The sequence below is a fragment of the Triturus cristatus genome, chromosome 5_2, assembly GCF_964204655.1.
Source record: "Triturus cristatus chromosome 5_2, aTriCri1.1, whole genome shotgun sequence".
Classification (NCBI taxonomy): domain Eukaryota; kingdom Metazoa; phylum Chordata; class Amphibia; order Caudata; family Salamandridae; genus Triturus; species Triturus cristatus.
In genome coordinates this window covers 989,842,334-989,865,081 of record NC_140588.1, presented here as the reverse complement: position 1 = coordinate 989,865,081, position 22,748 = coordinate 989,842,334, and the positions used below count along the sequence as shown (strand labels likewise).

The 22,748-nt window shown below is 45.8% G+C and overlaps 1 protein-coding gene across 2 annotated transcripts in view; it reads left to right on the top strand.

The window, feature by feature from the left end:
- The first annotated feature begins 10,825 nt into the window (after positions 1-10,825).
- Positions 10,826-22,748, top strand: part of UPRT (uracil phosphoribosyltransferase homolog) — a 134,149-nt gene continuing 122,226 nt past the window's right edge. Inside the window, exon 1 of one of the 2 annotated variants that reach the window (XM_085608243.1) lies at positions 10,826-11,214. In XM_085608243.1, the coding sequence (XP_085464369.1) occupies positions 10,835-11,214 (380 nt within the window). In that variant the 5' untranslated portion in view covers positions 10,826-10,834. The remainder of the gene's footprint in view (positions 11,215-22,748) is intronic. The other variant, XM_085608244.1, reaches the window with a different exon arrangement.

Here is a 22,748-nt window from a genome sequence, read left to right as displayed (position 1 = left end):
AGCAGCATACAATGCATAGTCGTCTCTGGGACCCCTAATGTACAGTGACACATTTCGGATCTAGCTTCAGGGGCTTTATCCATGATTCAGTAAACCCCTGCTTGAAGAGTTCCTAATCTAAACATGAGACATTAAGGTTTTTTCTTCGGAGGGAACAGCAAGTCCACGAATGGCTCCCAGTGAGGTTCAGGGTTTACTTTCAGATAATTAGTCAGAAGAATACCTTTCCTGGGTTCTTGCTAGCCCCATATGAATGCCCAATATTTCTTCTTGACCATTTCTAGGGTTGCCTTATTCAGGCTGTTCTGGTTATTCAATTGCTCTACCCAACCAATGAATGTACTGATGTTCTTAACATGCTTAAACAAGGGTACGCTACTGTGATTCTTGCATCGTCTAAGTTCCTGCAGGGGCATTCTATATATGGCAAGAGTTGGATTAGGCCACACTCACACCCACTATTTTATAGGACAAATTGCTATAAAATCCTCCAGTGCAGTCAACCCCAGCTGTGCTCTTAGTGCTGTCTTTGAGGTACCAGGACAAAGGTTTAGTATGCATCGCAAGAAGGTGTTTTCCAGCTTTTGAAGAGCCTGAACTTTCATAAAATCCCAAAATTCAGCAAAATAGGAGCAGGCCAACCGTGCTTTTGTCTTGAAGGCAGTAAATGCTGGTTTTATTAGTCTCTTGTCACACGAGTTTGCAAAACGTAATATTTTCCGCCTGCTTTTCAACTAGCCCTTAGTCTATTCCTATGTTTTATTGCTTGGAGAAGGGACATGCCCTTGTTATTTAGGGGAGATATTTGAAAGTGGGTCCCATAGCTCATAGAATGTTGCAAGGAAAATTACAAAGGCTGAAATAATGCTTTCTTTCCTGTACAATCCACTAAAAAATGCTCATGAGACAATTCTCATGTTGAAAGACAATGACAGCCATGGAAGTATTTTATGTGTTGATTAAGTTCAGGAAGAAAATGTCCCAGCAGCTACCTTACAATCTACAACCATATCAAACCAAGTATAATATGAGCTGAGCTTCAAACAAAGTTTAATTTTCATCCGAGCTTTTCGTCCCTTTGAACCAAAGGATCTAATGATAAAAATCTGCTGCTTTCTGCTAATGTCTGAAAAATAGACTCATGGATCAGCTACATTTTTATCTTTAAACTATTTGCATAAGAGAAACTGGCTTCAGCTTAATTTAATGACAGATAACTTTGAGAATGCAATTATTGTTTGAGATGTCACTGTATTCCAAATTATGTGGCAAATGAAAGCAAAATAATAATGAAGACTTTAGATTTAGAAATATGTGTCAGTTGTCTGGTTAACATGAACCTATGGTATGCAGCACAGAGCCAATATGGTGTGAGATCCCAAATTTTGCTGTACAATAGACCCTGCCACCCTCTGCCCACCCTTCCGGCAGTCCTGTATGTATGCGCGCACTAAGTGTCCTGCAAAGTAAGATTAGAAATGTGGCCACCTCGGCTGTGGATTGCAATCAATGGTGCTATCTAGAATCAACTACTGCAATTCTCTCATGACTGATCTTCCCAAGATGCATCTCACTTCATTAAAGCAATCCTGCATTCGGCAGCTCGTTTCATTTTCTCTATTGTCTTTTGAACCAAAAGGAATGACCAGATTCCACTGATTTGGCTATGTATGAAATGGCATGTATCATGCACAAAATGAGTGTGTCATTGTGTGATGTAAGTGGTGCTCATCTAAAGCGCTCCAATTCCTTCAGGTCAAGTTTTCTCTATCTGAAACTGCAAAATAAAATAAAAAACACCTGACTGACAAGCTCAAGTTACCTTGTGGTTCTAGACACTCAAAACATGCTAAAACTCGGCTGCTAGAAGCCCAACATTTTAAATGGAACGAGTTATGACTCAATCCTTTTCAGGAAGTGCGATCAGAGTTTATGAGCTATGTAAAACTGCAAAAGAAAAAAATCCACTTAGCTGACAAGCTTAAGTTAGCTGGTAATTCTAGACCATCACAGCGTGCTGAGACGTTGCTACCACAGCCCTTTAAAAAATAATGATTTATGGCTCAACCCTTTTCAGAAAGCGCGACCAGAGTCTGGAACTCCTTATTTCCAAACCCAAGCACCACTACCTTACATGCTGCCTTTAAATCTGAACTGATTGCTCTCCTTTTTCAAATACATTTTATTTATTTTCTCTTCCCCATTCTATACCACATTGGCTTTGTTTCTGCACTCATCATCAGTGCCTTATGCCTTACCACGCTACTTCGATTTCAAATACATGCCAGGACTGATTCCATCTGGAACATCCCCAATTTGAAAGTCAAAAATTGCTTTATTTTAGCTGTTTCCCACTTGAAAATGTTACTGCTTTCACATATGTCAATGGGGAAAATACAACCCCTTGATGTTTTTAGGTCTCGCCTAGCGAACGCAGCGCATGCGTTGCTTCACCTTGGCGAGACTATTGTTTTTTTGTTTGTTTTTTTGAAACCGTTTATTACAATCTCAAATAGTTACAAGTATGGGCCTACAACCGTCTGGCCGGCCGCTAGAGTAGCAGTAGCACATGACATACATACAGAAAAATCTCTTGGCGGTGCAAAAAGGGTAAATCAGGAGATATCAGTAGTGCAGGCCACCTAACTCCAAACCAACAATACGGTTTCCTTTTGTCAAAACACAACAACACAAAAACAACCACACCCGCAAGGCAACCCGCAATCCCAAGTGACAGCACGCGCTCCTTAAGTGGGGAACCCCAACCAATCGCCAAACTCTGAAGAGGGGAGTGAGAACAGATCAGGGACTGGGGAACCACGTGCCCATGGCTGGGGGAGGGGGTCGGCTAGGGGGACGGAGCTGGTGAAGCAGCCGGCAGCAGCGGCGGCTCGCAAATACCCCCGCGATAGGCGTTCCAGGGGCCCCAGATTTTCACCCACGCCCCAGGCTTACCCCTCGCAACATACACCACCTTTTCACGAAACATACACCAATCCATGTGTTCTTTCCAGGCCGACACCGCCGGAGGCCTCTGGGATCCCCACAATTGAGCAATGTCACGCTTAGCGATCATGTATCCCAGAGTCACCCACCGCGTCTGCGGAACCGAGTAGTCAGTTGGCTCCCACACATTCAGCAAGCATCTCCTCGCTTCAGGCAACAGCACGACACGCGTAACCACTCGCAGGACCTCATGCACACCACGCCAGAATCGCTCCACCTTTGGGCATTCCCACAGAATATGCAAGAAAGTTGCCAAAGCACCACAGCCACGCTTACACAGTCCATCCTCAGCTAGGCCCATGCGTAGAAGCCTTGGCCCCGTCACATAGACCCGGTGGAGGATCTTAAGCTGGACGAAGCGAAGGCGAGCCGGGATGGCCACCTCCTTCGGAGAAGCCACCGCGGACATCCAGTCCTCGTCGTCCAACTCCAGCCCATCGGCAACCCAGGCCTCGCGGAGGCCAGTCAGCAGGCCCGATCGGTCGTTAATCAGTTTTTTGTATATAAGGGAGATCGTGCTGTCTGGAACATGGCCATCCAGCACTCTGTCCTCCAGGGGGGAAGACTCCGGAATGGACGCGACATCCGGGAAGACGGAGCCCAGCGCGTGGCGGACTTGTAAGTACCGGAAGTACTCACTGCCTTGCAACTGAAACTCCGTCTGCAGCATCTCAAAAGTTTTGAATCCCCCCCTCGTCCAGAGATCTCCCACTGTGCTGATGCCGATCGTGTCCCATTTCTCGAAGCCCTTCGAGGTCCACAAGGAGCCCAACCTCGCCGATGCATATAGCGGTGACGCCCGGGTCAAACGGTCCTTCCACCCCATAGCTGCGTTAGCCGCGTGCCATACACGCACCATGACATGCGTCGGTCCCGTCAGGCGAGGGTCCGGCGCGCCAGAGTAAAGCGCCCGATTGTAGTCGCCACCGGGCAGGAGCATCTTGTCCATTTCAAATGCCGGGTTCAGGGCGGGCCCGTAAAGGCCATGATTAATCGCAGCTAGCTGGGAGGCCCAGTAATACCGTTTAATATCCGGGAGGGCAACCCCCCCATCGTACCACGGGAGCGTCAATTTAGCCAAGGCGATACGTGGCCTCCCGTCCCAGAACAGGCGACGCTGCAAACTCTCCACCTCTCGGAAGTAGCGCGCCGGAACCAAATCCATAGTGTTCTGGAGAGCGTACAGAAAGCGCGGCAACGACATCATTTTAAACAAGGCCGCTCGGCCAAGCGGCGAAAGCGGCAGACGCCGCCAACGCACCACGTCCTCTTTCAAGCGCTGGAGGGGGGGCAGCAAATTCCGCTCGTAGCGGGCCTCCGGGTCCAGAGTAATATATATACCCAGGTACCGAAACCCCTGGGAGGCGATCTGGATCGGACAGTCCCGTGGTAGGACCGGAGCCTCCCCGGCAAGCACATATACACAGGATTTCGCCCAGTTGATGACGAGGCCTGAGTTGCGACCGAATGAGCGCAAAACATCAACTAGGACGATCAGTGATTTACGCGGGGAGGCGAGATATAGAAGGATATCATCAGCGTAGAGGGACACACGGTCCTCATGCTCGGGGGTCCAACGGAGACCACGGATGGAAGGGTGCCACCACAGCCACTCCGCCAGGGGCTCCAGGGCCAGCGCAAACAGGAGAGGCGACAGGGGGCAGCCCTGTCGCGTACCCCGTCCCAGTGCGAATGGGGCCGAAACTCGTCCATTCACCACCACCTGCGCCAATGGGCCGGAATACAACAATTTGACCCAGCTGATGAAGCCCGGTCCGAAGCCAAACTTCGCCAGCATCGCCCAAATGTATGGCCACTCAAGCGTATCAAACGCCATGGTGGCATCCAAGGACGCCAAGATGGCCGGTTCCCGCACGAACGGGACATGCGCGAGCACCCCGTGCAAGCGTCGCAGATTAAGGGCCGTGTTACGATGGGGTATGAAGCCGGACTGGTCTTGGTGGACCAAGTCGCCCACCACGCCGACCAGCCGGTTGGCCAGCACCTTGGCGAGGATTTTGGGCTCCGCATTCAAGAGCGAGATAGGCCTATAGGATGTGACCCGCTCATGGGGTCTCCCCTCCTTGTGGATCACCACGATCGTGGCCAGACGCTGGTCCGGCGGAAGGGAACCCCGCGAGCAGGCCGCCAGGAACATCGCGCACAGGTGGGGCGCCAGCACATCCGGTCGCAGCTTGTACAGCTCGATAGGAATGCCATTGGGGCCCATGGCCTTGCCAGATGCGACCGAGCGGATAGCAAGGGCAATTTCGTCCGAGGTGGGAGGAGCGTCCAGCGAATCCCTGTCCTCCTCCGAAAGGGAGGGCAGCGCGATGTCCCGAAGCAGGGCATGGGAATCCTCCTCCGAGCAGGGAGAAACCGGGGAATATACCTCGCGGAAATAATCCGCGAAGCAGGAGACAATGGCGTCCGGCTCGGTGACACATACACCATCCATCCTCTCGATCAACGGAACCACACGACTCGCTCTCTCCTTTTTATCCAACCACGCTATCAATTTACCAGCCGTATCACCCACATCATACAGTCGCCCCTGTTGCTCTCTACTGAGGCCCCTGGCCGCCTCCGTGACGAGGGCCCTATAGGCCGCCTGCTTGAGGTGTAAAACATGCAATGTGGCATCCGTCACCCCGCTCCCCAGGGCACCCTCTAGTTCAGTAATTTCGGCCTCCACCCGGGTCACCTCCTCCCGCTCGCGCCTCCGGGCATGGGAGATAAAGGAGAGGGCCTCCCCCCTAAGAACTACCTTAAAAGCCTCCTAAAGGGAGATGGCAGAAGGGACAGACCCCACATTCTCCTCAAAGTACCGCTGCAAGGATTTGATCAATTCGGCTCGAATAGTGGGGTCGCGCAGGTACCAGGCATTAATTGGGGCCACCCTGCCCTCCCCCCTCGGGAAGACATCCAGATGCAGCAGCAGTGGGGAGTGATCTGAAATGCCCCGCGCCAAATGGCGCACCTCTCCCACCCTCCCAGCATAGGCCGCAGGAACAAGGATATAATCAAGCCGCGAGAGGCTACCATGGGCACCCGAGTGGAAGGTGTATTGCAGCTGAGCGGGATGCTTTAGTCGCCAGCAATCTACCAATCCTAGTGTATCTAAGAGGCCGGACAGCCACGCCTGTGCCCGGGGGAGGTCCCTGGGGGGATGACGATCCATAGACCCTGAAGCCACCGCATTAAAGTCCCCCCCAACTACCAGAAGCCCATCCGGGAGGTCAAGGAGGAGGCGCCCCAGGTCCGCAAACGTGGTAGATTGCAACCCCGGCGGAACGTACACTGATACAAAAACGACCACTCTGCCCTCCATTCTACCCACCAAGCCAGTGTAACGTCCCCTCTCATCATGGCGCACCTCATCAATCTCCAATGGGAGCGAGTTCTTAATCATGATGCCCACCCCCCGCGAGCCCGAGGTGAAGCCCGAATGGGCCACCAAGCGATAGCCTCTCCGATTCATGGCATGAAAGGAATTACCTATAAGGTGTGTCTCCTGCAGGAAGATCACATCTGGTGAAATTCGTTTCAGATACTGCAGGACCACACCACGCTTAATCCTATCCCCCAGTCCATTAACGTTCCATGATAACACAGTCAGGTCCCTACCCCCCATCATACATGAAAGCCATCAATCGTCCCCCAAAGAGCATCTCAAAAACGACAATACAGTAAAGGGTTCGCCTTGCGGTGCAAACAAACAACACTCCACCCCCACCCACCCATCCCAACAGAACTCCCCCCTCCCTGCACCCCTGCATGAGCCCAGACAGCCCCCCCAAAGTGCAGTGTGCCTGTCGCCCCATAGATGAAAAACTAACTAGTCCCCCAGAGGAGGAGAGAAAGCCCCCAACGGACCCCGTACGACCTCCATAGGAGGGGAACATACACGATCAGTGAATGGTAACCAAAATGTTGTCCAGAGCAAGGCCTACTATTCACCCCTCAGTTCTGATCCGGTGCGCCCTCCCCGCCAACCGCACCCCCCCCACCCCCCCGGCCCCGATCCCCAGGCAGAGTATCCAACCAGTCCCCAGCCGCCTCGGGACGGTCAAAAAAATGCGTGCGACCATCCACCTCCACCCTCAGCTTAGCTGGAAAAAGCATTGAGTACTTAAGGTTCATGTCCCGTAGGCGACGTTTAACTCCGAGAAAACTCAGTCTCTGCTTTTGGACCGTCGGAGTAAAGTCAGGGTAGAAATTCACGTCCATATTATCAAGCTTGACCGGTCCCTGTAGCCTGGAAGTCTGCAAGATAGCGTCTCTGTCCCGAAAGTTAAAAATCCGGGCAATGAGAGGCCGCGGCGGAGCTCCGACCTTAGGTCTTCCTCCGGGGACCCTGTGAGCACGTTCCACCGCAAAAAGTTTACTCAGCCCCCGGGGCTGGAGATGGGTGAGGATCAAGTCTTCCACAAACAAATCTGCCGCCTCCTCCTCCCGTCCCTCCGGCACCCCGACAATACGAACGTTGTTCCTCCGGGCCCGACCCTCGGAGTCCTCCAATCGACGGTCCATCATGGCGCTCGCCTGGCCAAGCCGGTGCACCTCCTTTTGAAGGGCCGCCACGTCTGTAGTGAGACTTAAGGTGGTGTGGGCCAGGGAATCGACCCGGTCATTTGTTTTAGACAAGTCGGCTCTCACTAGGCCCACCTCCACCAGGGCCGAGTCTATCTTCTGCGCCAGAGTATCAAAGCGCTGGTCCACCGAGGCCTTCATTTCGGCAATGGCGCCCATGACGTCCCGGAGGGTCAGATCCGCGGGCTGAGCAGACGCCTCAGCCGGGCCCGCGGGGGATGTACGCTGTGCCTCTGGGGATCCCTTCTGGAGGGTGTAGCGGTCCATACTGTTTGACTGATGTGCCGGGCCGCGGCGGGTCGATTTCACCTTGGCCCGGTCGCCATCTTGCTTTGTGGACATGTCGCACTCCCAAAGTCGTGCCAATCTCCTCGAAAGGGCCGATAAACCAGTTCACGGGTTCCGGGGGGGGGGGTTGACCACTGCACCGCAGGACAACTCACAGCCGGCGGGTCAGCCGGGCACAGGGGCAAGGCCACACCACCGCACCCCGCTCCGCAACCCCACCTCGCTTGAGGGCAAGGAGGGCGCAAAAGCGAAAGTGAAAGCGCGGGGTACGCGAGTCGCCCAGCCCTGCCCGCCGTTGTTGTTCGCTTTGTCCCCGGATCGCCCCACAACTCCAATCCGGGGGGCCGGCGCGGAGAGGGCCGCAATCTTCGATCGGTGCTCCCACCAGTGTCCGGGGTCCGATTCGAAAACGGAAAACGGGTGCCGCCTCAGCTCGGGTACACAGACACAGTCCCCTCGTCAAAGACAGGATATAATCAGGATTAATTCAGGAGGTCGCGGAGGTCCTCGGGAGCTTCGCACCTACGCGGCCATCTTGGTTGCGCGCTAGGCTCCTCTCCCGGCGAGACTATTGTTGTCGGTTTGGTGCGCGAAGGGAGACAAACCATGTGTGCGCACGGACAGGCGATGTGCACGCCATGGCGTCTCCTCTCTGCCTCACACACTCCCACTGCGCGCTCACACGCTCCCACCGTGCTCTTGATTCAGCTTTTAGTTTCACTGCGCGCTGCAACTATACAAGGCAGACACGCGCTTGTTAAAAAGTTGTTTTCTATCGGAAAGGTTGCGTTTGTGCGCTTTTGAACGGTATTTATTTGTTTATACATTTATACATGCGCTTTTGTGGGGACAGAAAGCCAGCAGGTCTCTCATTATTTATGTATTTACGGCGGACACGGAACGTGTATAGGCAAAGTAATATAATACTTTGCTTTATATCAGCAAGGTAGCGTTAGTGTTGTTTTGAAAGCTATTCTTTTATTTGAAAATGTTGCTGTTTATGTGCTATTGTGGCAGGTGAAAGGTTGCATGTTTCTCAATTATTTATTTATATTGGAAATGGAGTGTGTGTAGACCAAACTTTCAGCTACTTGGCTTTCTTTCAGCTAGGTAGCATCTGTGCACTTTTGAAAGCGGTTTGTTTCTTTGTACCTAATGGAATTTCTCTGCCTTTGTGGCAATTGACAGTCTGCGTCTTTCCTAATTAATTGTTTATTTACATTGGAAAGGAAACATTTGTAGGCAAAGCCTTAAAATAATAGCTTTTTTTCAGCAAAGTAGTATCTCTGCTCTTTGGGAAGCATTTTTATCTGTTTGGAAGAAGCTACCCTTTATTTCCTCCTTTGTTGTTGGTAAAGCTGTTATTTTTAATCTTGGTTTGGTATCTTGTCATCTTTTACTTTATTTGCTTGGTAGGCTTTTGTGAATTGTTGTTAAGGTTTTAGTTGTAAAACGTTTTGTTATTCGTGTGCCTTTGTGTCATCTGAAAGGCAGTGTGTCTCTCATTATTTATTTATCTCGGTAAGGGAGCGTATGTAGGCACAGCTTTCACAAACATTGTTTTATACTGGCAAGGTGGCCTTTGTCCTATTTTAAAAGCTATTTTTTATTTCCTAGGGAAAAGCTAAATTTTCTTTGTTCCTTATCGTTGGGAATGTTTTTAGTGTTATTCTTGTCTATCCTACGGTAAAGATTTACTTTCGATGCTAACAACTATAAGCAAAGAACAGCAGATGTGGCTTAATAGCTCCAGTGGACAACTTTGAAGCCGGGGAGCCAGGTTCCAGTCTCGGTGGGAGGCTTACCATCCTGTGATTTTGGTCAATTCACTCAATATTTACGTGCCCAAAAAATACATGCATACAGTTCGCATCCGCAATAGCAATCTTTACAACTATGCAAATTTTCACTTTCATACAGAAAAGCACTCTAGTGCTCATCCCCCTCCCGCCACCCCTGACTCCATCCTGTCCTAGCCATACCACTTCAACAACAAGCATATGCAATGCAATCGGTCTCGCATTACCAAATGTTTTGAGCTATTGCCGTTGCAAATTATGTTTATTTATTTATTTTTGTTAAAAACAAATCCCAGCAGTAGCATAAGTAAGAGTGCAGTACCTTATGTGGCTATTACAGATCCCTTTACAACTCCACTGGGACACCTAGCAAAAGCCGGTGGTACTGCACACTTTTCTTGCTTCACAGATTTTATTTTATTACTTATGCTACTGCTAGGATATTTTTTAACAACAAAAATAAATCATTTGCAATGGCAATAGCCGAAACTTTCAGCAATGCAAGACCTATTGCATTGCAAATGCTTGTTCACAAATCTGCCACTTTATAGTTGTAAAATGATGGCATGTATTAGACACCTTTCTGCAGCTGACCCCTGTCCACATCCTGCATATGTGCCACATTTTTTAAATAAAAAAGTGGGAGATATATTGAAAAAAATCAAGGGGATGTATTTTCCCCATTGACACATACCATAGCAGTGGTAATTTTAGGCATGAGCCAGCAAATAGCGTGGTTTTGGGCTTTAAAAATAGGGAGTCTCCCAGTCTTATCGGGTTTGTTGGCACACTCATTATTTTATTACTGTTTTAATTTATACTTTAGTGCTGTTTGTCTATCAAATGTTCCAACGCCATGAGAAATGTATGCACAATATCACTAAAGGTATTTGGAGATACATGGAAGACTTTATCCTATCCACTTTCAAAACATAGTGGGGACGTTGTATGCAAATTAGCAATGTATGGTAATTTCCTCAGGCTAATATTTAAAGCATTACTGCATCGTGCTGAACAGTCAATAGCTCACTCCAAGATGGCCGCTCAAGAATTGTTCTGTTTCAACAGAGACATGAAACCCTCCTTTCAAAGATGGCCGCCACGTTCGCACAGAGCTGGTTTTGGGCACCCTGACGTATCCATCCTCGATGTCTATTCTTCTAGACACGCCGCTGCTCTCCGCACTAACACCGGCGGGCCGGCGCATGGCCGCGGATCCACCGCGCTGTTCTGACAGCAGACCCGCCTCCGCCGGGACCATGCCCTGCCAGAACCAGCAGCCAGCCTCGGGGCCCGCGGAACCCGCTGCCCACAAGCAGCTGCGGTTTGCGGAGTCGGTAGAGAACGATATCCGGGATGCAGGCGGTAGCACCGGGTCGTCTCCCGCCAGCAGCGACGGGAGCGAGGACAATGGGAGCAGCGCCGCCCAGCAGGAGGAGCAGCTCCTGGCACAGCAGATCGGGCCCCAGCTCAAGGTGCTGCCCATCAACGACCAGATCCGGGAGCTGCAGACCATCATCCGGGACAAGTGAGCGCAGGAGGGGGGTTGTCATACTGGAGGAGCGAGAAATGCTTTTATGGGGTTTGGAGATGCTGGGAGTAGAGTAACCTATAGAGTAACTATCTTCCCGACTAAGTCAAAGAGCTGGCTACAACTTTTTTGAACCACGACAGTATACTTATTTAACTAAGCCCCCTTGTATCTTTTAGGGAATCTCTTGATTTTAGCCCATTAGGTAAAAACTGTATGCCTTGGGAAGAGAATGACCAACAACCATCTGAAGACTGTCCAGTGTTTTGAAGCTGCTTGTCACGATGCTGTAAATGTAACTGGGTTAAGTGAGGATAAGACTGGCCACAATGATGCCGTGACAATTATATCGTATGATGTCATCTGGGTCAGAAGCCACACATCTGACGACCTAGATCCCAGTTCCTGGCAAACGATTTCAGTCAGTGGTTGAAGTGCATAAAGAAAGTATGAGAACTGTGATCGGAGTGTAGTGAAGGCGGGGTTCTGTGAGTTTTTTGTTGATTTATTTGAAGAGTTTTCTATAGTGTTGGCAAGACCCGAGGGTATCAGAGCGCTTTACAAACATTTGATTGTCAGACATTGTCAAAGACACTGTTAGATAAATATAGGAAGCTACATAGCAACAACGTCTTTGAAGACACTTTGGGTGCCAATAACAAATTACAGATTGGAGTCTTTATAAAGTTACATCACAGCAATTCCTGGAGAGGGATAGACAATGAACTGCCACTCGACGAGGAGGTGTCAGTTGGGATTCAGGTTGTGTGGTGGGCTTAAGAGGCTGAGGTGCTGATTAGGAGAAGAAGGTCTTTAAGTTGTCTTTTGAAGCTCATGAAGGAGGGATTCCTCCTGATATTTCCTGGGAGGGAGTTCCAGATTTTGGGGGCATTGCCCGAGAATGAGCGTGTTGGGGCTTTTTGTTTGTGTTTTTTTAGGGGGATGAGAAACATAGTGTTGGAGGTCCCTAAGTTTCTCGTCTGTCCTGCCTTTGTGAGTTTGGCAGCAAGGGAGATTGGTTTCTCTGTGTAAAGGGCTTTGTGAGTGAGACAAGCAGTTTTGTAGTAGCAACGGGCTTCAGTTGAGAGCCACTATAGATTTTTCAGTAAGGGGGAGATGTGATATTTGATTCCAGTGACCATCCTTGCTGCTGCATTGAGTGTGGCTCTTAAAGGAGCTTGGTACGATTTCGTGATGCCAGTGAGGGTAGCGTTTCATAGTCCAGGAAAGGTTTAATTTTATGAAGGTTTAGGTTTTAGAATGCATTCTTTGCTGATTTTTTTTGTCAGTTCATGCTCAGACTTGGGTGCAGGGTGATGCCCAGGGATTTGACAGAATCAGCTGTAGTCGGTTTGCAGTTTAGAGCGCCAATGGTATTTATCCATTCTTGGACTTCAGTGGTCTGTCCCTTGTTTGTTAGGACTAGGAATTCCATCTTGTGTGGGGCTGGAGAAGTGACTAAAAAGAACACAGTGATTTTATAGCTATTTTGTTCACCTTTTAAGTTCAAGTAAATATAGATAAAAACGTAACAGAAACCCCTTCAATGAAAAAGAAATGTATGTTTACATAATTGGTGGGAAATGCATTCTTCTATCTTAATAAAGCTAAGTTGATTAATGTTATACCTGCAGCTATGTATGTGTTTAATCATACCATCACAGGACTGAATCCTGGTTGGCGCATTGGGGGAAAATTACATATTTATTGTGCTGCGAGGTTCCAGGATGCGACTGTAAGCACTGTGAATATGCAACTCAATATTATAAAATTGTATCACACAATATAAGATGAGATGCTGAAAATGCGCAAATAGATTTAGTGTTTAACTTAAAGCAAGTGCCTTCAAAACGATATATATTTATTAATATGCAATCAGACTACAATATAATATAACATGCATATTTGTAAAGCGCACGTTTATCCAGAAGGATGTATTGGTGCTGAATAACAGATGTTTAGTGTTTCCCAAAATAATGGTACTCATTTTTTCAACCTCAGAAGGATGAAGGGCTGAGTAGACCTACATGGATTTGAACCTGTACCCTGAGGTCAAACTCGGGCCATAGGGGCTGCATTAGTCCACAAAGCCACCAGCCCCAGCTGTGTCTAGTGTAATCTTTTTTTGCAAGTTTCCATTGGAAGTAAATATTCCAGAACTCAGATGCTATTATAGATACCTTACCACTTCAAAAATACATCTTTGTCAACTCAAAGCTTTAAACTACTCCCACGAGTTGCAGTAATATACTAGCACCAAAGCAGCCTTTCGAGTTTCTGATTAACTAAGTGTACACATTTACATTTATTTGAGGTAGAAGGCACCCTGACACGAAAGCTTTCTTCTTTCACTGTCAGCTTCATCCCTTGGCTTCACAGTGCCGGCAACCCCTCCCTTCCCTTCCAGGTGGAGGCACCTGAAGGTCAGAATTACACGTCCAGGGGCAGTTGTTTTTTAAAGAAAAAGTACAGGAACTGTTTCCTAAAGTTAAAAAAGATTCAGAATGGCGTTCCCAATAAATCCCGGCCATTTCAACCCCGTGGGTTTTCCTTTGATTGCCAGACCAAGAGTTATGTGATGACCTTTGTGGCAGCTCCATTACTATACTAAGTAGTAGTTAAACAAGCATTGGCATAGCCAATAGGTCTCGCCTTTGGGACCTTATAAGTATTTAATTATGCAGCACAATATCCTTGGTGCAACATCAACTGTTGCATGGCTAAACACTTATAATGTCCCAAAGGCGAGACCTATTGACTATGCTAATGCTTGTTAATAGGAGACTCCAATTGTGCTCGTTTCCTCCATGACTGCACGGTGTCACATTCTTGCTCACTGCCTGCAGGCTATCTTGCGATCAACCTGGTTGAAGCATTTCCAACTTCTCTCAAGTTTCCTAGTAAGGTCTTCTAACAGAAGACAAGCTTCTGTACATTAATTAGTTCTACGAAGACTGATTTTAAAGAAATATTCCATCGAGAAAGGGCTGTGCCCGTGGGAACACCATTTTATATATTTCAGGGCTTCACAAAGGATTTAACATTACTTAAATTACATTACACATAGAAGCAACTTGCTACGGAGTTTTATGGCAAAAGGCGCAAGTCAGCTGTAACACTGATAATTCTCCAATTTTATTCTGTAGTAGGAGCCTTAATGTCTTATGAGAGAACTCCTACTACTCCATGCTAAACCTGCCTTTCCTTGACGCTTGGCACGCAAACCATGGCAGGCACACCTTCACTACAGGTATGTGTGAGTGCTCATATGCCAGGGCAGCTATGTGACTGCTGCTGGTGCAGTGCTAGCGTACAAAGGACGAGGCGTGGTTTAGAGTCCCCAGGGCAGCCGACATTTTATCTCCTTCGAGAAGCACTGCAGCTTTAAGCAGCGTCAATGTAATGGGCTGGTTGTTGGATGATCGGAATGAATGTCGCTCCATCACTGACGGCTATGTGCATATGGAAGTGTGCAAGCAAGCGTTACATTCCAGAGAATGGGGAGTCAATGGCTGATCTCTGATGATCGCGCCACTCGTGGGTGCTGTGCCCAGAATGACCCTGCAGGGCCCTTAGACTTGCCAAGCCCAGTATTGGTGGCGTGAACCCAATAGCATTTGTAGAGTAAAGAACACTCTTAGACCACTGCCCTCACATGACATAAAGCACCAGATTAGGAATTAGGCGATATTGATTTTTGGAAGGGTAGGTTTCCTGAGGTTCTCAGCGTCAAGCAACTAACCCATCCCTGTGAGGAGTGGAGAATGAGGAAAAGTTGTTTCACTCATCAATTCCTTACCTAGGAAGCAAGTGGCAACTTACAGCAAGTCACCCACAACACAGGAAAGTTGGGAAAAGTGAAAGTAGGCTGCGTGTGTGAAAGTGATCGCGGCTGTACATAGTGCAAAGCTGCCGGCTGCGCGCGTGCACGCTCGCCTGAACGCAAGCGCTAGGCCAGCCAGCAGCACTTTGAAAACTCACCTACTATATGTCTCTCCGAGCAGTGCATGCGCGCTGACTCAGCGAGACCTAAAAATGAATAATCCTAGCAACTTGTCTTGTTACAATTCAACTGATACTTACCTTTTGTTTGTTTACGCTTGTGCTGCTTTATCTTGTGCTCACAGCTATGCCATGGCATAATCACAGTCCTAAATAAAAATGTGCATACAAACCTATAACCGTACTAAGTCTTATGAACAAAACAGTTATAGGTCGCACGACCACTAAATAAGACGAGGTACTGTCTGTCTCCATCCAAACCGGCAGACGTAAATATGTTCCTTAACTGCACTAATGCATAGAGCATCCTACTCACAGGTTGAATCACAAGGACACAGAAAGGGTATTATAAACACCCCCATCTCTAACTTGCACCCAACTTTCCTAAACAAGGTGACAGACTTACATGTGTGAAAAGAAAATCATATATTCTTAGGTGCTTCAATGTTTGTTTTATATATCTGCATATCACTGTGTGTACCGATATATTGCATCGGATATGGAATTTGCTTCTAATGGATCTGAAGTGTCCTTTTGCTTGCTAAGTTTGAGGACCCTATTTGGCCCAGAAGCCATCCTCTTTAAAGTAGTGTATTTGCACTTTTTTGCAAGGCGTAAACTTGGTTTCAGTGTTTGGTATCTGGAAGCGAGATTTTGGGAAAATAATAAGCTCTGTTTTGCATTCACTAATGATACATTTTCCTCATGGACTTCTTGTGTTTCCATCAGGAGAGGATCCTGCCACTTGCTCACTTGATACGTTTTTTCTGAAAGTAATAGTTTTTGTCACATGATTATATTCCATAGATTTGTATTGAGCGAAAACATATGTAAAATGTACCAAATTTTATGTATTAAAGCATTAGGCTCCAACTGATTTTCTAGCAAGATCACTAGTAATTGACAGTGTTTTTCTATTATTTTGCTTGGTATTTTGCGTTAAATGCATGTTAGACTGGAAGGCTTTCTGATGTGTTATATTTTATTTTTAACACGTCCGCCCATAACTGTATAAACATAATTTCAAATGTTTCTCTTTTTCCATGTTTGGAAACTCACAGGTCTTCTTTGCAACAACAGATGTATACTCTGCACACCAATATATTCATGAATACGAGCTGAGAAAAATGCATTCTAATCTTAATTTTGTAAAACATTTTGAATTGTCCCCTTTTAAATATACAAGGCAGGAGTACTTAACAGCAGATTCCTATTTTAAGGGCGTTGCACTGACCTTCCAGCAAGTTGCAGATTGTAGAACCTCTAAATAATAATCATTGCACGATCAAGTTGGTTGTAAGTCTTCATTATGGCTGTGCTCTTAACTAAAATCCTGGAGATCAGTAGAGTCCAGGTCTCTGTCTGTGCCTCCTTTCAGACGCATGGGTACTGATGGGGGCTGTATGCCCTTGCTCAGACCTCCAAAGATGCTCGTTATGCGCTCCATTGGGCGTGCATGCCTTTCCTTCAGTTAGCAAACAACAATGGGGTTGGCCCTAATCAGTAAGGCTGAGCCAGTAGAACAACAAAACAATCCAAGTGCCAATACTGATTCTTATTTCTCAGAATTAATCAACCACGGCGTATGAACATTTATCACCAATAGCCGGATCTATTAGATAGTTTTAATTTTATTTTTATTGCTTGTTCTTTTTTTCAAATTTCTTTCATAAAAAAATCTTCGTACATTAATATACACAACATCATAGCAACATAACCAAATTTCGACATGCCTAATTCAGTATTAGAACTCAGTTCCCAAAGTTCCAAGTTGGCAGCATTAACCTCTAGGCCACACCTCATACCAGGTTCTTAAACTGCTTTTGTAGGTCACCTCTGAGTCTTTTGGTTCAGTATATTTCTGCGTGCTCCCCTCCCCCTGCCCTTCTCCCCACGCTGGCAGCTCCATGGCTTTAACTAGATCTGATGAGGGAGTGTAGAGCATCAGTAATGGCTACAGTCCCTGTTCAAGGTCCCCCACATTCTTTCTCCCTGAACAACCAGATAGATCCTGCATCTTCACAGTCCCATTTTGCCCTTCACAATTATTGAGTTGTATCTTATAGTCCCTATACTCTAACTTGAATACCCGACGTATGTTTATGAGGACCTTAGGAGATGCTCCATATGTAAAGTGTAATAGGTCTGGCTTTAGGTGCTAATGCATTCAAATAAAGACCAGTACAAATGCTCTTTGCATGCACAAATGCTGTTTAGTATGTGAAAGCCAGACCTAATGCTCGTTATAAAAAGAAGCAAAAGAGAATTGTTTTCTTTATACAGTAAATATAGGAGATACATATTTGAGTGTGACAGTGTGATGATTGGGTTTCCTTTCAGATGCAAAACAGTCCCTCGTTGAAGCCTATAGAAGCACTTCCCAAAAGATGGGTGGAATGGGACAATAGATAGCAAATGACAGGACGTGAGAGAGTAATTCTTCTGTGGAAGGAGCAAAAAACCCCCAAAAAGTGCAAAATATCCCCTTTCCGTGGCATGCTCCGTGCTGGCACTCTTGCCTCCTGAGTTGCTTGATCTGTGTCGGTCAAACTTGATTATTAATTAAGAGCGAGAGAGGCACTTTCCCTTATTGTTCACGATCACATAGACTGTTACTCCCAAAGCAGGCTTCTTTGATGACGTCTTGTTAATTATCTTTTTAGTGTATAAGATTGAATTCCTCAACACCATCCAATTTTCTTCAAACCGATTATTCTTTTCTTCAAAAACATCCATAATATAATTAGTGAAAAGTATAATTATAATTTTGTGGCTCATGAGGGGAAATTAGGTCTGCATGCCATCTTGAAGACCTTGAAATCTACAGCCTAGGGTTCTGATCCCGACTTCAGCATGTGACCAAAAACATGGGAGGTTCTCGACTGATCATTTTAATCCTGCTTCGCCTCAAACTTTCACTAGATCGGAACCAATCTTACAGTGAGCACTCTAGTTCTAGATCAGTTTCCACTCCTGCTTTTGAGCAAATCTGTAATTCAGTTTTACTTCGAGCCTAAACACTGTAGTATTGTGCACTTAGTGCCATGTGTTTAAACTGCTCCTGCGGCAATAAACAACATCACTGTAATAGTGAAATTTTCAGTATGCAGTTCATGAACTAAATTTGAGATGTAGAATGGCTCCTGGCGTATTAAAATTTAGGTTATGTTAATGAGTTGGGCATATACTGGGAAAAAGTGCCCTGAGAAATGCTTTATTTGTAAAAGAAAGAGTGCAGGGGGGAGCCTGTGGCCAGGACCATTAAATGTTGGTGCACCGAATACCAAGGCTGCGTAGTCTTGAATTATGATTTAAGCGTCTTTAATCTACTACACGATACTCCCACTCTGTTTCACCAGTACAGGCGCCTGCTTTCTTTGTTTTGACGGATTCTCTTCCTCCAGTTTTTCGATTTGTGTTCTTCCCTCTCATGCTCTTGTATGATGCAGAAACATAAGTGCCAATTCCCACAAATGAGTGCCGTTGGCCCCATCGGCAACCACAGGCCAAATTAAGCACTGCCCTGAGGCTAAAGTGCTTGGCTCCGCACCATCCAAAGATCCGATTATTTGTTTAAGGTATCGTAATGTTTCTTTATATTTCAATAAACATAGAGAGTAACATCCACCTGTATCAACAAACTGCACCAGACAAGTATCATCCGTGATCTTGAAGGATGATTTAAAAAAAATTAAAAAAAAAAACAGAATTGTGGTCATTCAGTACGTTCGGAATGTCTAGGGATTTGAATTTGCCTGTGTCATATATTCTGATCTGCGTAATAGAAAACCCAAATAGGTAGTTTTGCTGCAGGTCACTTTGGCACTAGATTTATTTGCCGCCGAATGATGCATTGAGAACATTTATTTTTACTGAACATAACATAACGTGTATTGGTAAAGCGCACGTTCACCCAAGGGTACCTTGGAGCGAATAACAGATGTTTATTGTTACCCAACACAGTGGTACTCCTTTTATCTACCTCAGAAGGAAAGGTTGAGTGGACCCGCCGGGTTTTGAACCTATGACCGTGAGGTCGAACGCAGGCCACTACAGTGGATGCATTAGTCCACTAAGCCACCAGAACCGGCATGAGCGCTAATAACATGGGTAGTTGATGCACATTGTAGTGTAAGTAGACTGTGGTAGTAAACAAAAAGATATCGGAAGACTGCCTTATTTTATACTGCTGGATTACAATTTCCCTGATAATTTACATGTAATGTGTGAATTGTAAAGCAAAAGCAACCAGAATGACCGACCAAGATCCAGCTCAACCAACACACATGTATTATTGGTAATCTAGAAAATAGGTGCAAAAACACTTCCTACATCCGTCATTCAAAGATGTAAAACGAATCAAAGCATAAATCCAAAGGTGGAAGGTGCACTCATTAAGTTTGAACACATTGAATCAAATAGTCCAAATAATATTGTATTTTTTTTCTTTTTTTTCTTGTTATTCTTTTTGTTCTGATGATTTTAGCACGAACAATGCACAGCCTGATGAATCTAACACGAACAATGCACAGCCAACGCGTTTCGTTCCGTACAGGAACTTTGTCAGGGCTGTAATTATCACAAACAAAGAGGACAACATTTATAAACATGTATATATGACAATCATAAAAAACAAACATATGATACATAACTACTCAGTCTTTGGAGGAGAATGGCACATAAAAACCACACACATATAAAAACTTTTTGACATATAAATATATACATACATAAAATTCACAAAGACATCCATTGCGAAGACACATAATTTAAAATACAGTTCAAACCACTAGACAGTACTCCATATTAGCTCACAAATTGTGTTTGATAATGGGGCAAAATACATATATAACACTCAGAAAAATAAGAAAGAGAAAATAAGCAAGAAAGAGAAGATGAGGAATTAATGCAAAGAAAGTGACAGTCGATAACGTCTCACCTCTTTTACGCGTAATGTTGATTCTTCTCATTACTGTGTGTTATGTGTAGGTTTCTGCAGCTTATTATACGGGAATAACGTTGCCCTGAATAGCGGTGTGGATTTGACTAATATAGTGTTCCTATTTCTCATTGTGCCTTTTAAAACGGGTTGTAAAAAGTTTTAATATGCGTGTGGTTTTTATGTGCCATTCTCCTCCAAAGACTGAGTAGTTATGTATCATATGTTTGTTTTTTATGATTGTCATATATACATGTTTATAAATGTTGTCCTCTTTGTTTGTGATTATTACAGCCCTGACGAAGTTCCTGTACAAGTGCACCTTCCACCTTTGGATTTATAATGTGTGAATTGTACCCTGTGGTTCATCATTTTCCCTAAATCTGGCACAAAAACATAGTCGTCCATATGTGATGTGTTACATGGCAATTTTTTAGGTCTAGGTTTTGACATCTCAGTTGTCAATCATATCTCTTGCTTCCAATATGCCTAGAGTGAGCTTTGCGTCTACTCCTTTTAACCCCCGGCGTTTTTTAACCACACTGTTTCAGCCACTGGCTTGAGACTTTGTCAATCGCTTCTTGACTCTGCCCAGTGGAGTATTCATGTCTCACCTTATTCTGTTGACTGTTTCAGCCTGCACTCGTGTTTGTTTGAATGAGGGGGTCCATGACAACCGTAGTCCTTATCTGTCCACTTTTCATGACTTTAATGTGGTAATGCTGCAAGCGTTTGCACTTTAAAATCCAGACCTGTTGGCTTTGCCAACGCACTTTGCTTAAGAATCTGTGGTTGTTAAGCGAATTGTTACTTTGTAGGTACTGTTCATTTTCTGCATCATTTGTTTTGTCGTGGAAAGCCTGGGCTGTTAAGGTTAAAAATGACAAACTAGCTTTAGAACAACCTGTGAAATTTTGACATTTGAACTTGTCGCCTTACTTTGTAGCTCTTCATTTTACCTCATACCCCGTGTTATGCTCACATCCTTGTTTGCAGGGATCCTGCCCTCCTCCCCTTGGAATCGTTATCATGTTTTTGCTGTGCTCTGGTATCCAGTTTTGATTGTGTGCTGCATTCGTGCTGTTTTAAAACCTTATAATTACATGACAGATGGTTTGACAGTTGTTAGGCACTGCTATGGCGTTAACTGCAAAATGACTAGGCACTTATTTTTCAAGATATTCAGTATTGCCAACGTTTACTAAATATTTTTTTGTTTTTGGAACAGTATTAGTACTCCAGAACACCTGTGGCACAGGGTGATGAGAGAAGGTGGAAGAAACAGACGGATGAGTCATCATGTGTTCAGGATACTTTCTGGACTTACCCTCAAGGCGAGGAGGTAAAGGGACTGTCCCATCCCCTGAACCATTTGAATGTCAATGGGATTAAAAGTGGGACAGTTCTCGAAAGCCCTCGCGCCCCCCTCTTAGGCAGCTGGTTAGTACAATCACTGGATACCCACTTTCTTTAACGCCCAGGGTATCCTCTTTTTTGGAGGAACCTCTGATTCTTCAAAATTCTCTCCTTGAAGCATCTCATTGGTAGGTCAAGTCTTGCCATATGGGTCGGCAAACAAGTTACCAAAGTGTCTGGATTGAGGGTGGAGGTACTATCCACTCTACCTGTCAATACCGTGGACTACAGCGCAGGCCACACTGGAGAATGCTCATTCAAATGTGTGACTGTTAATGCAGCTTTCTTGTCCTCTACATATCGGCAAATCAAGTTTATTCTTGGTACACATTCTTTACTCAAAGTTTACAGTTCGTTTGTTGTTAGACTGGATTTCCATGTTCAGATCTGTCTTTCCCATGCTGCTTAGCATGGTGAGAGGAGAACTATTGGAGCAGGGGAAAAAGGCGGTTGGACCTGCGGTGCTCACTGTGTTGGTGGTTTAAAGTTTCGTCTAACAACTTTCTGGGGATTTAATACTGGCAACGGCTACCTGTGGATGGGCAAGACTTCCACCAACACCCCTCGAGAATCCAGCGTGGATCCTGGATTGAAATTTCAATAAACACATCTTTCATTATTTATTAAACTGCATGACATTTTCTTATGTAGTGCCCAGAGAGTATCAACTTGTTTCCTTCTAAGCTTTAGATTAGGGTGGGGAAGGATAATTTATACATTTTTTTGATGGCGGTTTATGCTCATAACCTTGGGCTTTCGTTGTCAACACTCCATTTTGGAACCCTCACGTAGGAAAGCATGCTCTTCCGCGAGGAGCAAACGGTGTCTGTGTCCTTGTGGCAAGCATTCGATTCCTGATATCCGCAAGGGGGACCACGGTCTGTATGCATTGTCTGAATCGGGTGAACCATTATTACCTCTGAAGAAGCGGAAAAAACTCTTTGACTGGTCTCATAGCGATTGGTGGGGAGAAGTTCTCTCCAGCAAGGAAACGAGGAGTGTTACTCCATAACCTTGATATTGAATTGTGTATTATTCATGAGAGTTTGGATGTAATAGCAATATGCAACGGTGATGGTGAACCAAGACACTTGTATGAGATGTCTGTCTTCATGTTGGAAAAACATTTTGGGGCATGCATCAGTGTAGTCCTAGACGGACATAAATTCTTCAC